The following is a 13,500-nucleotide window of genomic DNA, read 5'->3' as shown; positions in this document are numbered from 1 at the left end:
TACCGACACCGCCAAGGTCAGCAAGCAAGGAGGGAAGTCAGAGCAGAAGGGACCAGTGCAGGAGGCAAGGAAGAAGAGCAATGAAGCCGCTGCGACAGCTCAAGGACACTCTCTACAGCAGGCACAGGCAGCGGACAGCAAAGGGGAGAAGAACAGCTCAAGGCAGGCAGAGAGGTCACCGGCGAACTCAGTAAATGTTCGCGCCCCTACCCCTTGGGAAGGAACCAGGAAACATCAACAGGAATCGCAGCAACATCCCCCGCCAAGATCATGTAGTGGCAGCACAAAGTTTCTTGCCTCCATTGATGAGCACGGTTTTCAAGTAGTGAGGCCAGCGTACTGGTGGCACAAGAGAGAGCAGTTGCAGCATTCAAGAGAAGCCCAACAGAGCTAGCAACCAACTGAGGAGGAGAGGGGAAGGATGAGGTACAGGGAGCACGTCAAGGGGAAATGCCTTAACTGCTTATCCACAAACCATAGAGTGGCAAATTGCAAGCACAACACCAAATGCCGGCGTTGCTCTGGGCAAGGGCACACCGCCCGCTCCTGCTCACCTAGGAACAGCAAGCATAAAGGAACAGCAGGAGCAGCAACAGCATTCCCACCCCCAGCAGTTACCACTCTGCCAACACCAACGCCCAAAACTAACACAGAGCCAAGAACAACAACAGCAGGCCGTTCCTACCTTGAAGCCGTGAAGGGAGAAGCAAGGCAGATGGCGACATACCCAGGTGACCCACATGCAAGGCCGGAACAGGCGGTCTGCGCTGTCTCGGCGACAGGGGCAATCAAGCGCAAGAGGGAAGCTATGATCGGCAAGACGGCTGTGTGCTGGCTCAACGGCAATAGCCACGACACCGCGCCCCACCACATCATCGACACCCTCGACGAGAAGCTCCACATCGACCGCCACGAGATCAAGGTGGTCAAGCACTTCCCCAAGCAGTACCTGATCTTCGCCGACAGCCGCGCCTACCACCGCGCCATCCATCACAGAGAGGTGCTGCATTGAGGAAGAGTGTACAACTTCGAGCCATAGACCGAGCGGCGAGGAGAGAGAGAAAGCATGATGGAGTTCAGGGTGCGCCTCCGCATAGAAGGCATGCCCGTGCACGCGTGGTCTGAGGAAGTGTTAGCCAAGATCATCCCCAACTGCGCCATCCACTTCATCGAAGGGCACACTCGCCGCCAGGATCGCACACACACATATGATTTGTGGGCGTGGTGTGCCAATCTGAGTAAGATCCCAAAGAAGGTACTACTGACAATTTTCAATCCAGATAGGGAACAGGAAGATGGAGAGCTCCACCACAACCAGCCCAGGGGGTACAAAAGCACCTACGACTACAAGCTGCACGTCCACCTTGACGTTGTGGAGGACCTCTCCTTCAATGATGGGCAAGGAGGAGAAGGCAACAGGAAGCCCCGGCGCGAGTTCCTTTGGAACTATGGTGCACCGGACTCCCAGGGGGAACGCCGTCGCGGACAGTACCATGACGACCGCTACGGACGTGACTTTTGCCCACACCGGGATGACTACGACGACTACGACGAAAACTTCCATCGCGGGACAAGACGCCAACGCAGCCAGTCATCCTGGGGGTGCATGACGTGTTGTCGGGGCGCGGTGGAGGATTGTTACAGCACCAACAGGTACAGAGGAGGCAATAGGGGCCACTCAGGACGCAACAAAGCCCCTTTCCCACCTAACCAAGCTGCGAAGAAGATGACGAAACCAGGAGCAGGAAGGAAGCTGGGACAACAGGCGATGTGGAGGAAGAAATGCACAGGCAAACGAGTCTCCTTCGCTGATCCACTCGTCCAAGTCATAGGTGAGCTAAACAACACTTGCACTTTATGTCCTGAACAATTTATTGTCAAAAATCAAACGCGCCAGGACATTCAGCGGGTGGATCCCATGTTAGATGAGTGCTGCAACGTTACTGTCTATGCAGGACAACCATCCAAGGAGAGCCGTATCATGGCAATGCTGGAGGCCGTGCAGACATGGTCTCCAATAGCCTCGCCAAGGGGGATGGCTGCCAGGGAGAATGAGAGGGAAGAAGAAGAGTTGAGGACTGCAGAACGGTAGGTCTGCCCAGCACTCCTTACTGTCCCTTTCTAGTTGAATAAGAAAATTGTTTTACTCTTGCTGAGGTGCAAAACAACCCAGTTGCAACAACCAAAACCACACCCATTTTAGAAACGGCACAACAGCCCACTAAACAAATCCAATACACAGAAAGTGTCTCTGTAAATGAAGAGCCTGAGACGGAGGGCATCCTTACTGTCCCCCCCTACATTTACTAGTTGAGCAACACTACAACCTTAGTCTCACTAAGGAGCAAAACAACCCAACTGCAGCAACCAAAATCACACCTCATTCAGAGACGGTACTACAACCCAACACAGAGAGTTTCCCTGACGGTGAAGAACCTGAGGCAGAGAGTATCCTTGACTGTGAAGAGCTTGAGACACCCATAGTTGCTGATCCTAACAACACCCAGGAACCAGAGATACACACAATAGCCTACACCGAAAGCACCCCAACTCCTAGAGTGGCTCAGAATGAGCAAAACCAGATAGATGATTTAGCCACATTCCTACAATTTGTATCAGGCAAGCCTTCTAAACCTTTGCTCAGTACTCCACCAAACATAAATCCAATTCCACCAATGGCTCACCACACAGCACCAACACAAAGGAAAAGCTCCAGAGCCAGTAAAGCAAAACTAAATCTAGGAAAAGACACAATCCAATTGGCCCAGCAGGTTCTTGTCAACAAACTGGGAGAATTGTCACCTCGAAAAAAATGTACAAATCTCCATGATACTAATCAGCTTGCTAAACACCTTCCGCAGCCGATAAATGATGCCAAGATGGAGGCTATCAGAGTTTTGGTAGAACAAGGCAACTAGGCGAGAAGCAAGAAAAAGCGCAGCAGGATCAACCCAAGCCCAGATGCTGTCGGTCAGGCACAGGAAGTGTAGACAGGCTTTGAGCCTCAATCTAGTCGCTTTTGTTATTTTGATGTCAGTCTTAAAATTAGATGAACTATGCTGGCATGTAATCCCAAATGGGACGGTGTGGCCTAGGGGGTCTATGACTGCCTACTTGTTGTACACTGAACCTGTTAACCAGGGCCCAAGTAGAAGCTGTGAGTCAGCCCAGTTGGGTACTGTGCAGGCTTTGCTTCACCATAAGAGCAAGCCAAGTCGTTTCTTTTCAAGTTGGTCTGTCATTCCTCATGTCTCAAAAAAATTGTAATATCCTGTGTTGGAACGTGCGAGGTCTTAATAGCTCGTCCAGTAGAGCGACTGTTCGAAATATAGTCCACTCGACCGGAGCAACAATCATCTGTTTACAGGAAACAAAGATCAGCCAGTGGAACACACGCCTAGTAATAGAAACATTGGGCGTGTAGTTTGCAACAAATTATACAACTCTGCCTGCGATAGGCACGAGAGGTGGCATCCTCATAGCTGCGGCACAACAACACTTTGATATGAGCAACAGCTCCACCACCGAGCACACGGTCTCAACTACCATAACAATGAAAGATAACAACATAGCCTGGACACTCACAGGCATCTATGGACCACAGGGTGATCAGGAAAAATTGGTTTTCCTTGAAGAGCTAAAAGGACTAAAAGAACGATCCCACCAAGAGTGGTTAATCATAGGAGTTTTTAACCTGATCTATAAAGCTAAAGACAAGAATAACAACAGGCTCAATAGGCACCTCATGAATAGTTTTAGACAAGCTCTAGATGAGACGCAGCTGATGGAAATTGACCTGCGTGGCAGGAGATATACATGGAGTAACGAGCAGGGAAATCCAACGTTAACAAGAATAGATAGATTTTTTGGAACACCAGAATGGCACCTCCTCTTTCCAAATGTAGACCTCCAGGCACTGGATACAAGAGGTTCGGATCACTGCCCACTCTTCCTAACTGGAGATGTAGAGCGACAAAACTACAAAGGATTCAGATTTGAATCATTTTGGGTGGACATGCCAGGTTTCATGGAGACGGTGCAAGCGGTATGGAACCAACAGGTGAACACACAAGATGCAATTTTATGCCTACACGTCAAGCTCATCAGAATGGCAAAAGCATTAAAGTTATGGAGAAGGCAAACCATAGGGAATTTGGTCCTTAGACAAGCCATCGCAAATGAAGCCTTGCTCCTCCTAGATGCAGCACAGGAACAAAGATCACTCACACTGGCGGAGCTGGATTTCCGTAAATATCTGAAAGCAAAAATAGTAGGCCTGGCGACAATCCAGCGAGCAAGAGCACAACAACACTCCAGACTAACATGGTTACGACAAGGGGATGCCTGCACACGCTATTTCATGCTCCACGCAAACAATAGGAAGCGCAGACTGCATATTCCGGCACTAATGGGAGCACAAGGACTGACGAATAATCACCAACAGAAGGAGGAAATCATCTATAACCACTTTGTTGAACTAATGGGCACGCCGCAAATACAAACACAAAGTTTAAATTGGGCCAATTTAGGCTACCAATTACATGATCTACGGGAACTAGAAAGCCCCTTTGAAACAGGAGAGATCAAGAGAGTGATCATGAGCATGCCATCTGAGAAGGCCCCGGGACCTGATGGTTTCATAGGCCTTTTTTATAAGAAATGTTGGGCAATAGTGCAGGTGGATCTCGTCGCAGCCCTACAAGCATTCCATTCCCTCAGGACCCGACGATTGTACTTAATAAATGAGGCAAATATTGTCCTTATCCCAAAGACAGAGGAGGCCATGCAAGTTACAGATTTCCGACCTATCAGCCTCATAAGCAGTCTCGCAAAAATTATCACTAAAATCTTAGCAGACCAGCTGGCGCCAAAATTAAATGATCTCGTCTCAAGCTGCCAAAGTGCATTTATCAAGAAAAGGTGTATTCATGATAACTTCATATACGTCCAGAGTGTAATCAAGGCACTATATAAAGCAAAGAAACAGGCCCTGTTCATAAAACTTGACATCTCAAAGGCCTTTGACTCTCTCAACTGGACCTTCCTGCTCGACACAATGCAAGCGGTGGGGTTTGGACAAAAGTGGCAGAACTGGATCGCCACGCTACTAGCCACGTCATCATCCAGAGTGCTGCTCAATGGGACACCTGGGAAAAAAATTCCGACATGCCAGAGGAGTAAGACAAGGGGATCCGTTGTCACCTATGCTCTTTATTCTTGCCATTGATCCACTACACAAATTACTAGAGCTCGCAGCACGAATGAACATTATCCAACCGGTCCTACCTGCGGCAGCGAAACTGCGTTGCTCCCTCTATGCCGATGATGCCGCACTTTTTGCAAACCCGAACCAGACAGAACTCCAACGCATAAACCAAATTCTAAAACTTTTTGGGGAATGTTCAGGACTCAAAATAAACATGGCAAAGACTGAAATTTTCCCCATAAGATGCACAGCCGAAGTTGTCAATGAAGCGCTAACAGAATTCCCGGGCAAGGTGTCCTCGTTCCCATGAAAATACCTAGGACTACCCCTACACACACGCCAGCTACGAAAAGTTGAATTCCAGCCGCTCATAGACAAAATTGGAGGTCGACTACCAGGTTGGAAAGGAAAGATGTTATCATTGGCAGGACGAGAGACACTTGTTAAAAGTGTGCTAACGTCCCAACCAATCTACCACCTCACGGTCTTCCCGATACACAAATGGCTCATAAAACAGATTGATCGGTTGCGGCGAGGTTTTCTTTGGAAAGGAGAAGAACCGGAGAAAGTCCATGAGGGACATTGCTTGGTTAATTGGACAATGACATGTATGCCAAAGGAGTAGGGAAGATTGGGCATTTTGGACATAGAAAGATTAGCAAGGGCCCTTCGACTAAGGTGGTGTTGGTTTCAATAGAAAAATGATAATAAACCATGGAAAGGACTTGATATCCCTGTACCAAAGCTGATAGGGAGCTTTTTAATGCATCAACAATAGTGACAGTAGGCAATGGCAAGAAGGCTTCTTTCTGGCACTCCTATTGGATAAATGGATCAGCTCCCAAAAACCTTGCACCGAAACTCTTTCAGAAATCTAGACGAAAAAATCTCATAGTCGCAAAAGCGCTACAGAACAACTATTGGTTGGATCAAATCTGCCCCCTCACAACTGGAGAGGAAATACGAGAGTATGTCCAATTATGGGAGGAAATCAACGCGCAACAGCGCAACCCAGACATTGATGATGACATCAAATGGCGCTGGACAGCGGACGGCGAATACTCATCCAAAAGTGCATACCTCATCCAGTTGCAAGGACGAACAAAGCAAATGAACATTACTTCGGTGTGGAAAGCAAAAGCAGAACCCAAATGCAAGATATTTGCCTGGATTCTCTTACATAGAAAAATTCTTACGGCAGATAATTTAGCAAAAAGGGGATGGCCACACAATCCGATCTGTAAACTTTGCAACACTGAGCCGGAAACGCCGACACATTTATGCAAAAATTGCACTTACACCGTAGCGGTCTGGAACAAGTTGGCAACATGATTTACCCTATAGCATCTACCAGTCACAAACGGACCAAAAAAAAGGCTGGAAACTCATATCGACACAGAACAGATCATTTTTTAATGGATTGGTCATATATTTTTGGTGGAACATATGGAAGGAAAGAAACCGTAGGACATTTAATCATCAAAGAAGACCGTGGAGGAGGTAGCTTATCTTATAAAGGAAGACCACCAGCAACTACAGTTATCCAAGTGGAGTTCAGGCTGAAACCCATGCAATTTTCCTGAGTTGCGAGCCTCCTCCTTTTCAGTCGTTGTTCTTTTGCTCTCTGTTTTTAGTTGAGTATCAGTTGTTCCTTGCCTAGTGGGGGGCCGGTTGGCTCTGCTAGTTGTATTTTCTTTTTCTTTCTGCTTTCTCATCTAATAAAAATTTGGCAAAGCTCTTACTGTCTGTTCAAAAAAAAATGATCTTGTGCTAGTTTCCTCGCCGATTACGATGAAGGGGATCAAACGGCAACGCACGTCAGAGGCGCAGGCGGCGATGCAGACCACCACGATGGATTCCGCCTCCGCCGTCGTCGAGTTCAAACTGCCCTTCGTGAAAATCAAGAATGTTTCCGCTGGTGAGGCCGTCTACTCTGATCCCATCTCTGCCGGCGTGCACATGAGGAGGATAAACTGCTTTCCCCGCGGGACGGAACCCAGACGAACGGCTATCTCGCAATTTTTCTGGAGCTGATCCTCAGCAAACCCGAGAGCGTCAAGGCCGTATTTGAGGCCTTTTTGATGGACAAGGATGGTGAACCATCGTTAGTTGCTGCGAAAAGGACAGGGGTTTATCTGTTCCAGAGGGACAGTGTCAGGTTTGGGTGGTCTCAGTTCATGAGTCAAATGGATCTGGTGAAAGATTATGTGAGGGACGGACAGATCACGTTTGTATGCTCCATCATGGTGTTACATGATAGCGGCATTCCAGTGCCGCCTTCGGACATTGGAAAAAATCTTGGCATGCTGTTGGATAGCATGGATGGGTTAGATGTGTCCTTCTTCACTGTTGACGGCGAGACGTTCCATGCTCATCGTGGGGTGCTTGCTGCCCGTTCACCAGTCTTCAGAGCCGAGCTCCTCGGTATCATGGCCGAGGTTACAATGTCATCCATCACCCTACTCGACATTGCCCCTGCAACATTTAGAATCGTACTTCGATTCATGTACATGGATGCCTTTCCTGTACAAGATGAGCTTGGGGATTCTCACTCTGAGGTGTTGCAGCATCTGTTAGCAGCTGCCGACCGTTATGCATTGAACCGATTGAAACTTATATGTGCCCAAAAGCTGTGGGAAAATATGTCAGTGGATACAGTTGCTGATGCTTTAGCTTGTGCTGAGATGTACAGTTGTCTAGAACTGAAGAAAAAGTGCATTGGCTTCATTGTGGCAGAGAAAATTTTCAATAAGGCTGTTTTAACTGAGGGTTTCATGCAGCTGAGGCAGAATTTTCCGTTTATCATCACTGAGGTGCGAAGCCGGGTTGGGACATGACATAGTGCTTGGTGTTCATTTATTTTGGTGAGTGCTCTTCGTTATATTTCTAGCATATTGAAACTAAATGCATGGGTTTTATCAAATGGGATCATTCATTCATTGAACACTCTTTCTTTTGCAGTCTTGGAATAAATTGCTGCCAAGTGATTACAAGAAGGCGACGCAGGCCAAGGATATTTTCAGACAAACCAGACCCAAAGCTGTGGAGATCATGCTATATTAATTAGTACCCTAGCCGTGTTTCTCCTTATTCTCTTGGCCTTGTCCTGCCTTGGGTAGGTTACTTGCATGGTTGCTTTATTTTCTTTATTATCTGGGGAGTACTGTCATGAAGCAGGGTTACGTTTGCGGTTGATGTTGAACCTTTTTTGCGCTTGATGAGATGTTTATTTTTGCTATGGTACTATAGACTACCTACCTTTAATCTTGTAGTTCCATGAATGCTATCCCATCTATTCAAGCACGAAGCATGCTTAAAGTACTTATGTTATCGCGCCACAATTCTGTGCCATTTGCAGACTTCTCCTTGATCTTCTGTTCGGATGCATTGGTAAGCGGTAACTCAAAGGAGATCATGTCGGTACTTGCTGAAACCAAAGAGCTTAGCTTGAACTTCTCTTCATTTTCCATTGTTTTTGTAAGGCGTTCAGCAAACCTAGCTGCTCATGTTTGTGCTAAGGAGGCCTTGGCATATATGACTATATGAGTTATTTTTTCTGGCTATCCCAATGCCTGTCTCCTTGAGACATGTACTGTACTGTGATAATGAATGAAGAGAAGGTGCTCTTGGTCTAAAAAGAATCAATCAGGACACCCTCATGATTTGCAAGACAACTTCATAAACCTCTTGTTATATTTTGTTTTCATAATTTGAGCCGGGAATTGCTCGCTTGCTTACATGCAGGAATTTCATGATAGCCAGCTTAGTAGGTGAAAGCTTATTTGAAATTCTGAATTTCCGGACGTTATGTTGTTTTTCAATGTTTGCCCCCAATTCTTGGCCGGCTTTTGTGCACAGCGAAAACATTATTTGGGCATACCCTGATTTTATTCATTTTATTATATTGTATTGTACTTTGGTTTGCAGAGGAAGCAAAACCTGATGGTAGGCAAATTGATGATGTCTCTTGCATCTGCTTACACAAACTAGCAGTCCTTTTTCTAACAAAACACAAACTAGCAGTCAATTTTGCGTAGATTTTCTTTCAGTAGCCAATGCCTTCTTCACACTGACACCAGTCCTTTTGGGCTCGAAGGCGACGGATTCAAGCTGCGGGCTAGCACCTGGGCCTCCATTTCGGCCGTCTACTCAAGGCCCACACACACATAGGTTGACGGGCCGTACAGCGTGAGCCGCGCCGCCGCCCCCACACAGCTCAGGTGGCGCCGGCCGTCATCGCTCCGCAAGGCGCCTGCGCGGCCGCGAGATGAAACCTAGGCAAGCTGGCGGCCACGGGAACTGGCGACCGGAGGCAGGAGGCAGCCGATGCTGCAGGCGGAGGCTTATCGCGGTGTGCCACCGCGGAGCCATCGGCCTACAACATTGGGCGCGTCCAGCCGAGGAGGGTCCGCTCCGGCGAAGGTGAACTGGTGAAGGGAGCTGCCGAGGAAGCGTGCGTGCGGCCGGAGAATCTGCGCGAGATCACAGGGGTCCGCCGCCCGTCAGTTGGCCGGCGGCTTCTCATCCCCTGTTACCACGGTACCACCACCAGTCCCAATCCCACCGCCAGCCTAGCAGCCTAGCCCGCCGGCGCCGCCGTCGTAGGAGAACTGGGTGGAGCGGCACTGGAACACGATGGTGTCCTGCACTAATTGCTCCGGCTCGCTAGCATGGAATCACGTGCTAGCGAGTGCCACTGCCCCTAGCGATGATTTGTTCTCTCACCTACATGCATATGCCATATGATGGTAAGAAGTTTCATTCTCATTAATCTTATTAAATAGGGTAGGATGTCAGCATTTTTGATGATGTGATAAAGAGTTAAGAGTTAACGAAGAGAAAGGTGAAATGAGTTACATGGGATGAAACTCTGTATACACTATTTTCAAGGTAATTTGTGTCTTACCTGTAAACTAAAAAACAATGAGTATTTTAACCATGAATTAAATGTTTTACTTATGTTGTATTTAGAAAATATAAATATGAAATCACCCATTAGGAATGGCCAACATATACTGTGACTCGAGGCGCTTTGCGCGCGCGGGAATGGGCGTCATCCGGCTGGTGCGTACGTCCGATACTTCTCAGCGCGTGACCGTCGTTTCGACTCCCGAGTCCCGTTCTCTGAACCAAGCCCTTCACATTCCAAACCCGCTGGCACTCCGCACTCCAACCGGTCGTGGCCCTTGTATTTATAGTAGTACAACGCACTGACGACGACTCTATGTGTTCTACTACTAGCAATAGCTCCTTGTCAACATGTTGCCTCCGGCTTCACCGAATTCAAGCTCGACTACGCAGGAACCAAGAGCCTTGCCATCGGCGACCTCATCCACTCCGACGAAATCTCCTCTGGGGGGCACATCTGGAGGATACTTTGCTACCCACACGGAGACCGGAAGGCCGACAATGGCGTTTACCTCTCTCTGTTTCTAAAGCTCGTCAGCGAATCCGAAAAGGTCAAGGCCATTTTTGACGCATTTCTGATTGGCAGAGACGGCGCGCCGTCGCCGTCGCCGTCGCACGCCCGGCGGTGCGTCAAAGTGTACGGCACCAACAAGGCATGGGGATTTCCACAGTTCGTGGAGCGGGCAGATCTAGAATCCACCTACATAATGGATGGCCGTATCACGTTCATGTGCGGAGCCATAGTTCTGTGTGCCGACCCGATATCTGTGCCATGCTCTGACATAGGCGACCATCTTGGGCGCCTCCTGGATGGTGCCGACGGTTCGGACGTGTCCTTCACCGTCGGCAGCGAGAAGTTCCGGGCTCACCGGGCGGTGCTCGCCGCCCGCTCGCCGGTGTTCAAGGCGCAGCTCCTCGGCTCCATGGCGGAGGCCAAGATGCGCTGCATCTCGCTGCACGGCATCACGCCCGCGACGTTCCAGATCCTGCTGCGGTTTATGTACACCGATGCGCTGCCGAGAGACGAAGAGCTCGAGGGCTCTTCCCCCATCGAGTTGTTCCAGCATCTGCTCGCAGCAGCTGACATGTACCAGCTGGACAGGCTGAAGCTCATGTGCGCCCACAAGCTGTGGGAGCGTGTATCGGCGGAGAATGTCGCGACAATACTAGGCTGCGCTGAGACGCACAGCTGCCCGGAGCTGAAGAGCAGGTGCCTTGATTTCTTCGTCGTGGAGAAGAACTTCAGGAGCGCGGTGCTGACCGAGGGGTACCTGCGGCTGATGCAGAGCTTCCCATCCGTGATCGATGAGATAAGAGCACGGGTTCAGACTTAGAACCGGCATCTGCATCTGCGTACGTTACTACCAACGTGCAGGGTTAATTGTTCTCTCTCTTGATCTTTTTTTGAACAATAGTTCTCTCTCTTTATCGTCTCAGAAAAGTTTCTGATCGACACTGTATTACTGTTCTTGATGGCCCCTGATCCTACAACTGAGATGCATCTCTGTGCACCTAACTGTAATTCTGTCAGTTGTTTCGTATCCGAAGAGAACTCGAGCGATCCAATGACACTTTGAATGCATGCTGTATTTCTGTACAATCGATGGCACAATCCGCCAAACCGTAGAACTTCGTTTTCAGATGTGTTCGTCACGTCCGCGCAGCGCGTGGTGGGGACGCTCTCCCTGTTCGTGCCTTCGCCGCCGGAGGGCGACGGCGGGGAAGAAGAGGCGGCGGAGCTCGAGCTCCCGGCGTGCAAGGGAACGAAAAGCGTCACGCTATTCCTCGCAAAACCATGGAGGCTCCGGCTGCCGCCGCCGGGCTCGTTCACGGCGCTGACCTCGCTGACGATACAATACGGCCGCATGGAAGGCGGCGAGCTCACCGCTCTTGTCTGCACCCGATGCCCGAGCCTGAGGATCCTGACCCTCTGCGTCACACTGGTTGCTGCCTCGGATTTCACCATACGCTCCGACTCGCTGTGTTCAGTCTTCTTATGGGTCAAGATTCAAGAACACACGGCGGCTGGAGATAGTCGCCCCGAAACTGCACCACCTGTCTTTATCCGACGCCATTGAGGTTCGTATCTCTGCCCCGTAGCTTGCCGAGTTAGCTTGGCATGGTGATGTCTACGATCCTCGCCGCCACCAGTTTGTACATGTCGGCCGTCGCCTCCGGCAGCTTGAAATTTGGAGTAGAGGATCCGTTGTGGCATCCTGATGAGGCAGTTCGATGAAGTCGATGAGGTTTTTTTTTTGAGTAAATGAAGTCGATGAGTTGGAACTGCGAATCCACATTCCATGGGTATGTTTGTGTATCAATTAATTTCTTCAAAAAGAATTGTTTTTTTTTGGTGATCTAGCCATTACTCTGTGTCTACTCTCATGTCAGGGAACAGCGGGTTATGAAAGCTTCCTGAATGAAACGAACAAGCTGCCCAAGTGTAAAACCTTAAGCATATCCTTATCGAATAATGGCCATGGCTTGGCACCCGCCGTGGTGCATCTCTTGAGAAGTTGCAATAGTACCCGGACGCTTTCCATAGGATTGAATTGCTCGTACAATTTATCAGTAATTCCTAAGCTTTTTAGTTTTTTTATTTTTTATACATCCTGAAGTTGAACTTTTTAGTATATATATTCTCCAGTAGTACAGTAATATTGCCCTTTTCTTATTTCCAGGGCTTTTTGCCCATTTTCTTGCCCTTGGCGCTTCGAAGAGAGTCGCGGGATTGATGACATTTCTCTCAATTCACTTGAAGAGCTAAAAATCTCTTCCTATACAAGTTCTCATCATTAGAATTTGTGGAGCACCTATTCAGATGCAATGCACCGATCCTAAGAAAGTTGGTCATCAAGAATATAATGTTCTCTAATCCTCCACTAACGAGGAGACATGTGAGAAGATCCGCAGCATGTGTCGTCCAAATATTGAAGTCGAATTCTATGTGCTTTCAGCTAAGGGACAGGTGCGATGGGACTAATGGACTAATGGTCTTCTAGGTTCGGCACTCTTGCACCTGTATGAGGAGTAGAACAGTTCCAGGCTATTGTAGGTTTCAGTTCAAATTTAGCCGCCAACTTGCATGGGACTAAAAAAGGCTTTATTATTGTTTGTCGTTGTTGCTAGCCTTGTATCTTTTATGTCAACAATCTTTGAAGATTGCAAGTGACCAGATGCTTACGCAAAATTTGCAAGAATTTTGAAGCGCTTGGAATCTTTGGATCTTGGAAGTAGGTGGTATGCCGCATTGGTTGAGAGAGGGATCCTATATGGCTTCTGGAACTTTTTTTCTCTAAATGACTTCCAATGCTTGAGATTTGTGCAGACCGGGATGAACGAACACGATTGAGTCTAGTGGGAGGGCAAGCGGCAGTGCACCTGGA

The 13,500-nt window shown here is 48.5% G+C and overlaps 1 protein-coding gene and 1 pseudogene across 1 annotated transcript; both read left to right on the top strand.

Moving 5' to 3' along the window:
• The first annotated feature begins 7,185 nt into the window (after nt 1-7,185).
• LOC140223258 (BTB/POZ and MATH domain-containing protein 1-like) lies at nt 7,186-8,269 on the top strand (annotated as a pseudogene).
• A 1,983-nt stretch (nt 8,270-10,252) lies between these two features.
• On the top strand, nt 10,253-12,192 carry LOC117861948 (BTB/POZ and MATH domain-containing protein 1). Its single transcript, XM_034745459.1, has 4 exons — nt 10,253-10,270; nt 10,495-11,436; nt 11,530-11,632; nt 11,756-12,192. The coding sequence occupies exons 1-4, from the start codon at nt 10,253-10,255 to the stop codon at nt 12,190-12,192; spliced, it is 1,500 nt and encodes a 499-aa protein (XP_034601350.1).
• Nucleotides 12,193-13,500: the final 1,308 nt, after the last annotated feature.

The sequence above is a fragment of the Setaria viridis genome, chromosome 6 (assembly GCF_005286985.2).
Source record: "Setaria viridis chromosome 6, Setaria_viridis_v4.0, whole genome shotgun sequence".
Lineage (NCBI taxonomy): Eukaryota > Viridiplantae > Streptophyta > Magnoliopsida > Poales > Poaceae > Setaria > Setaria viridis.
Note: the sequence above shows the minus strand (reverse complement) of the source record. Positions and strands in the feature narration are given on the sequence as shown.

Coding starts and splice junctions, on each gene's coding strand:
- LOC117861948 (XM_034745459.1), top strand. Junction 11,437..11,529: donor TCGATGAGATAAGAGCACGG/GTTCAGACTTAG, acceptor TTTGAACAATAG/TTCTCTCTCTTTATCGTCTC. Junction 11,633..11,755: donor GCATCTCTGTGCACCTAACT/GTAATTCTGTCA, acceptor CTTCGTTTTCAG/ATGTGTTCGTCACGTCCGCG.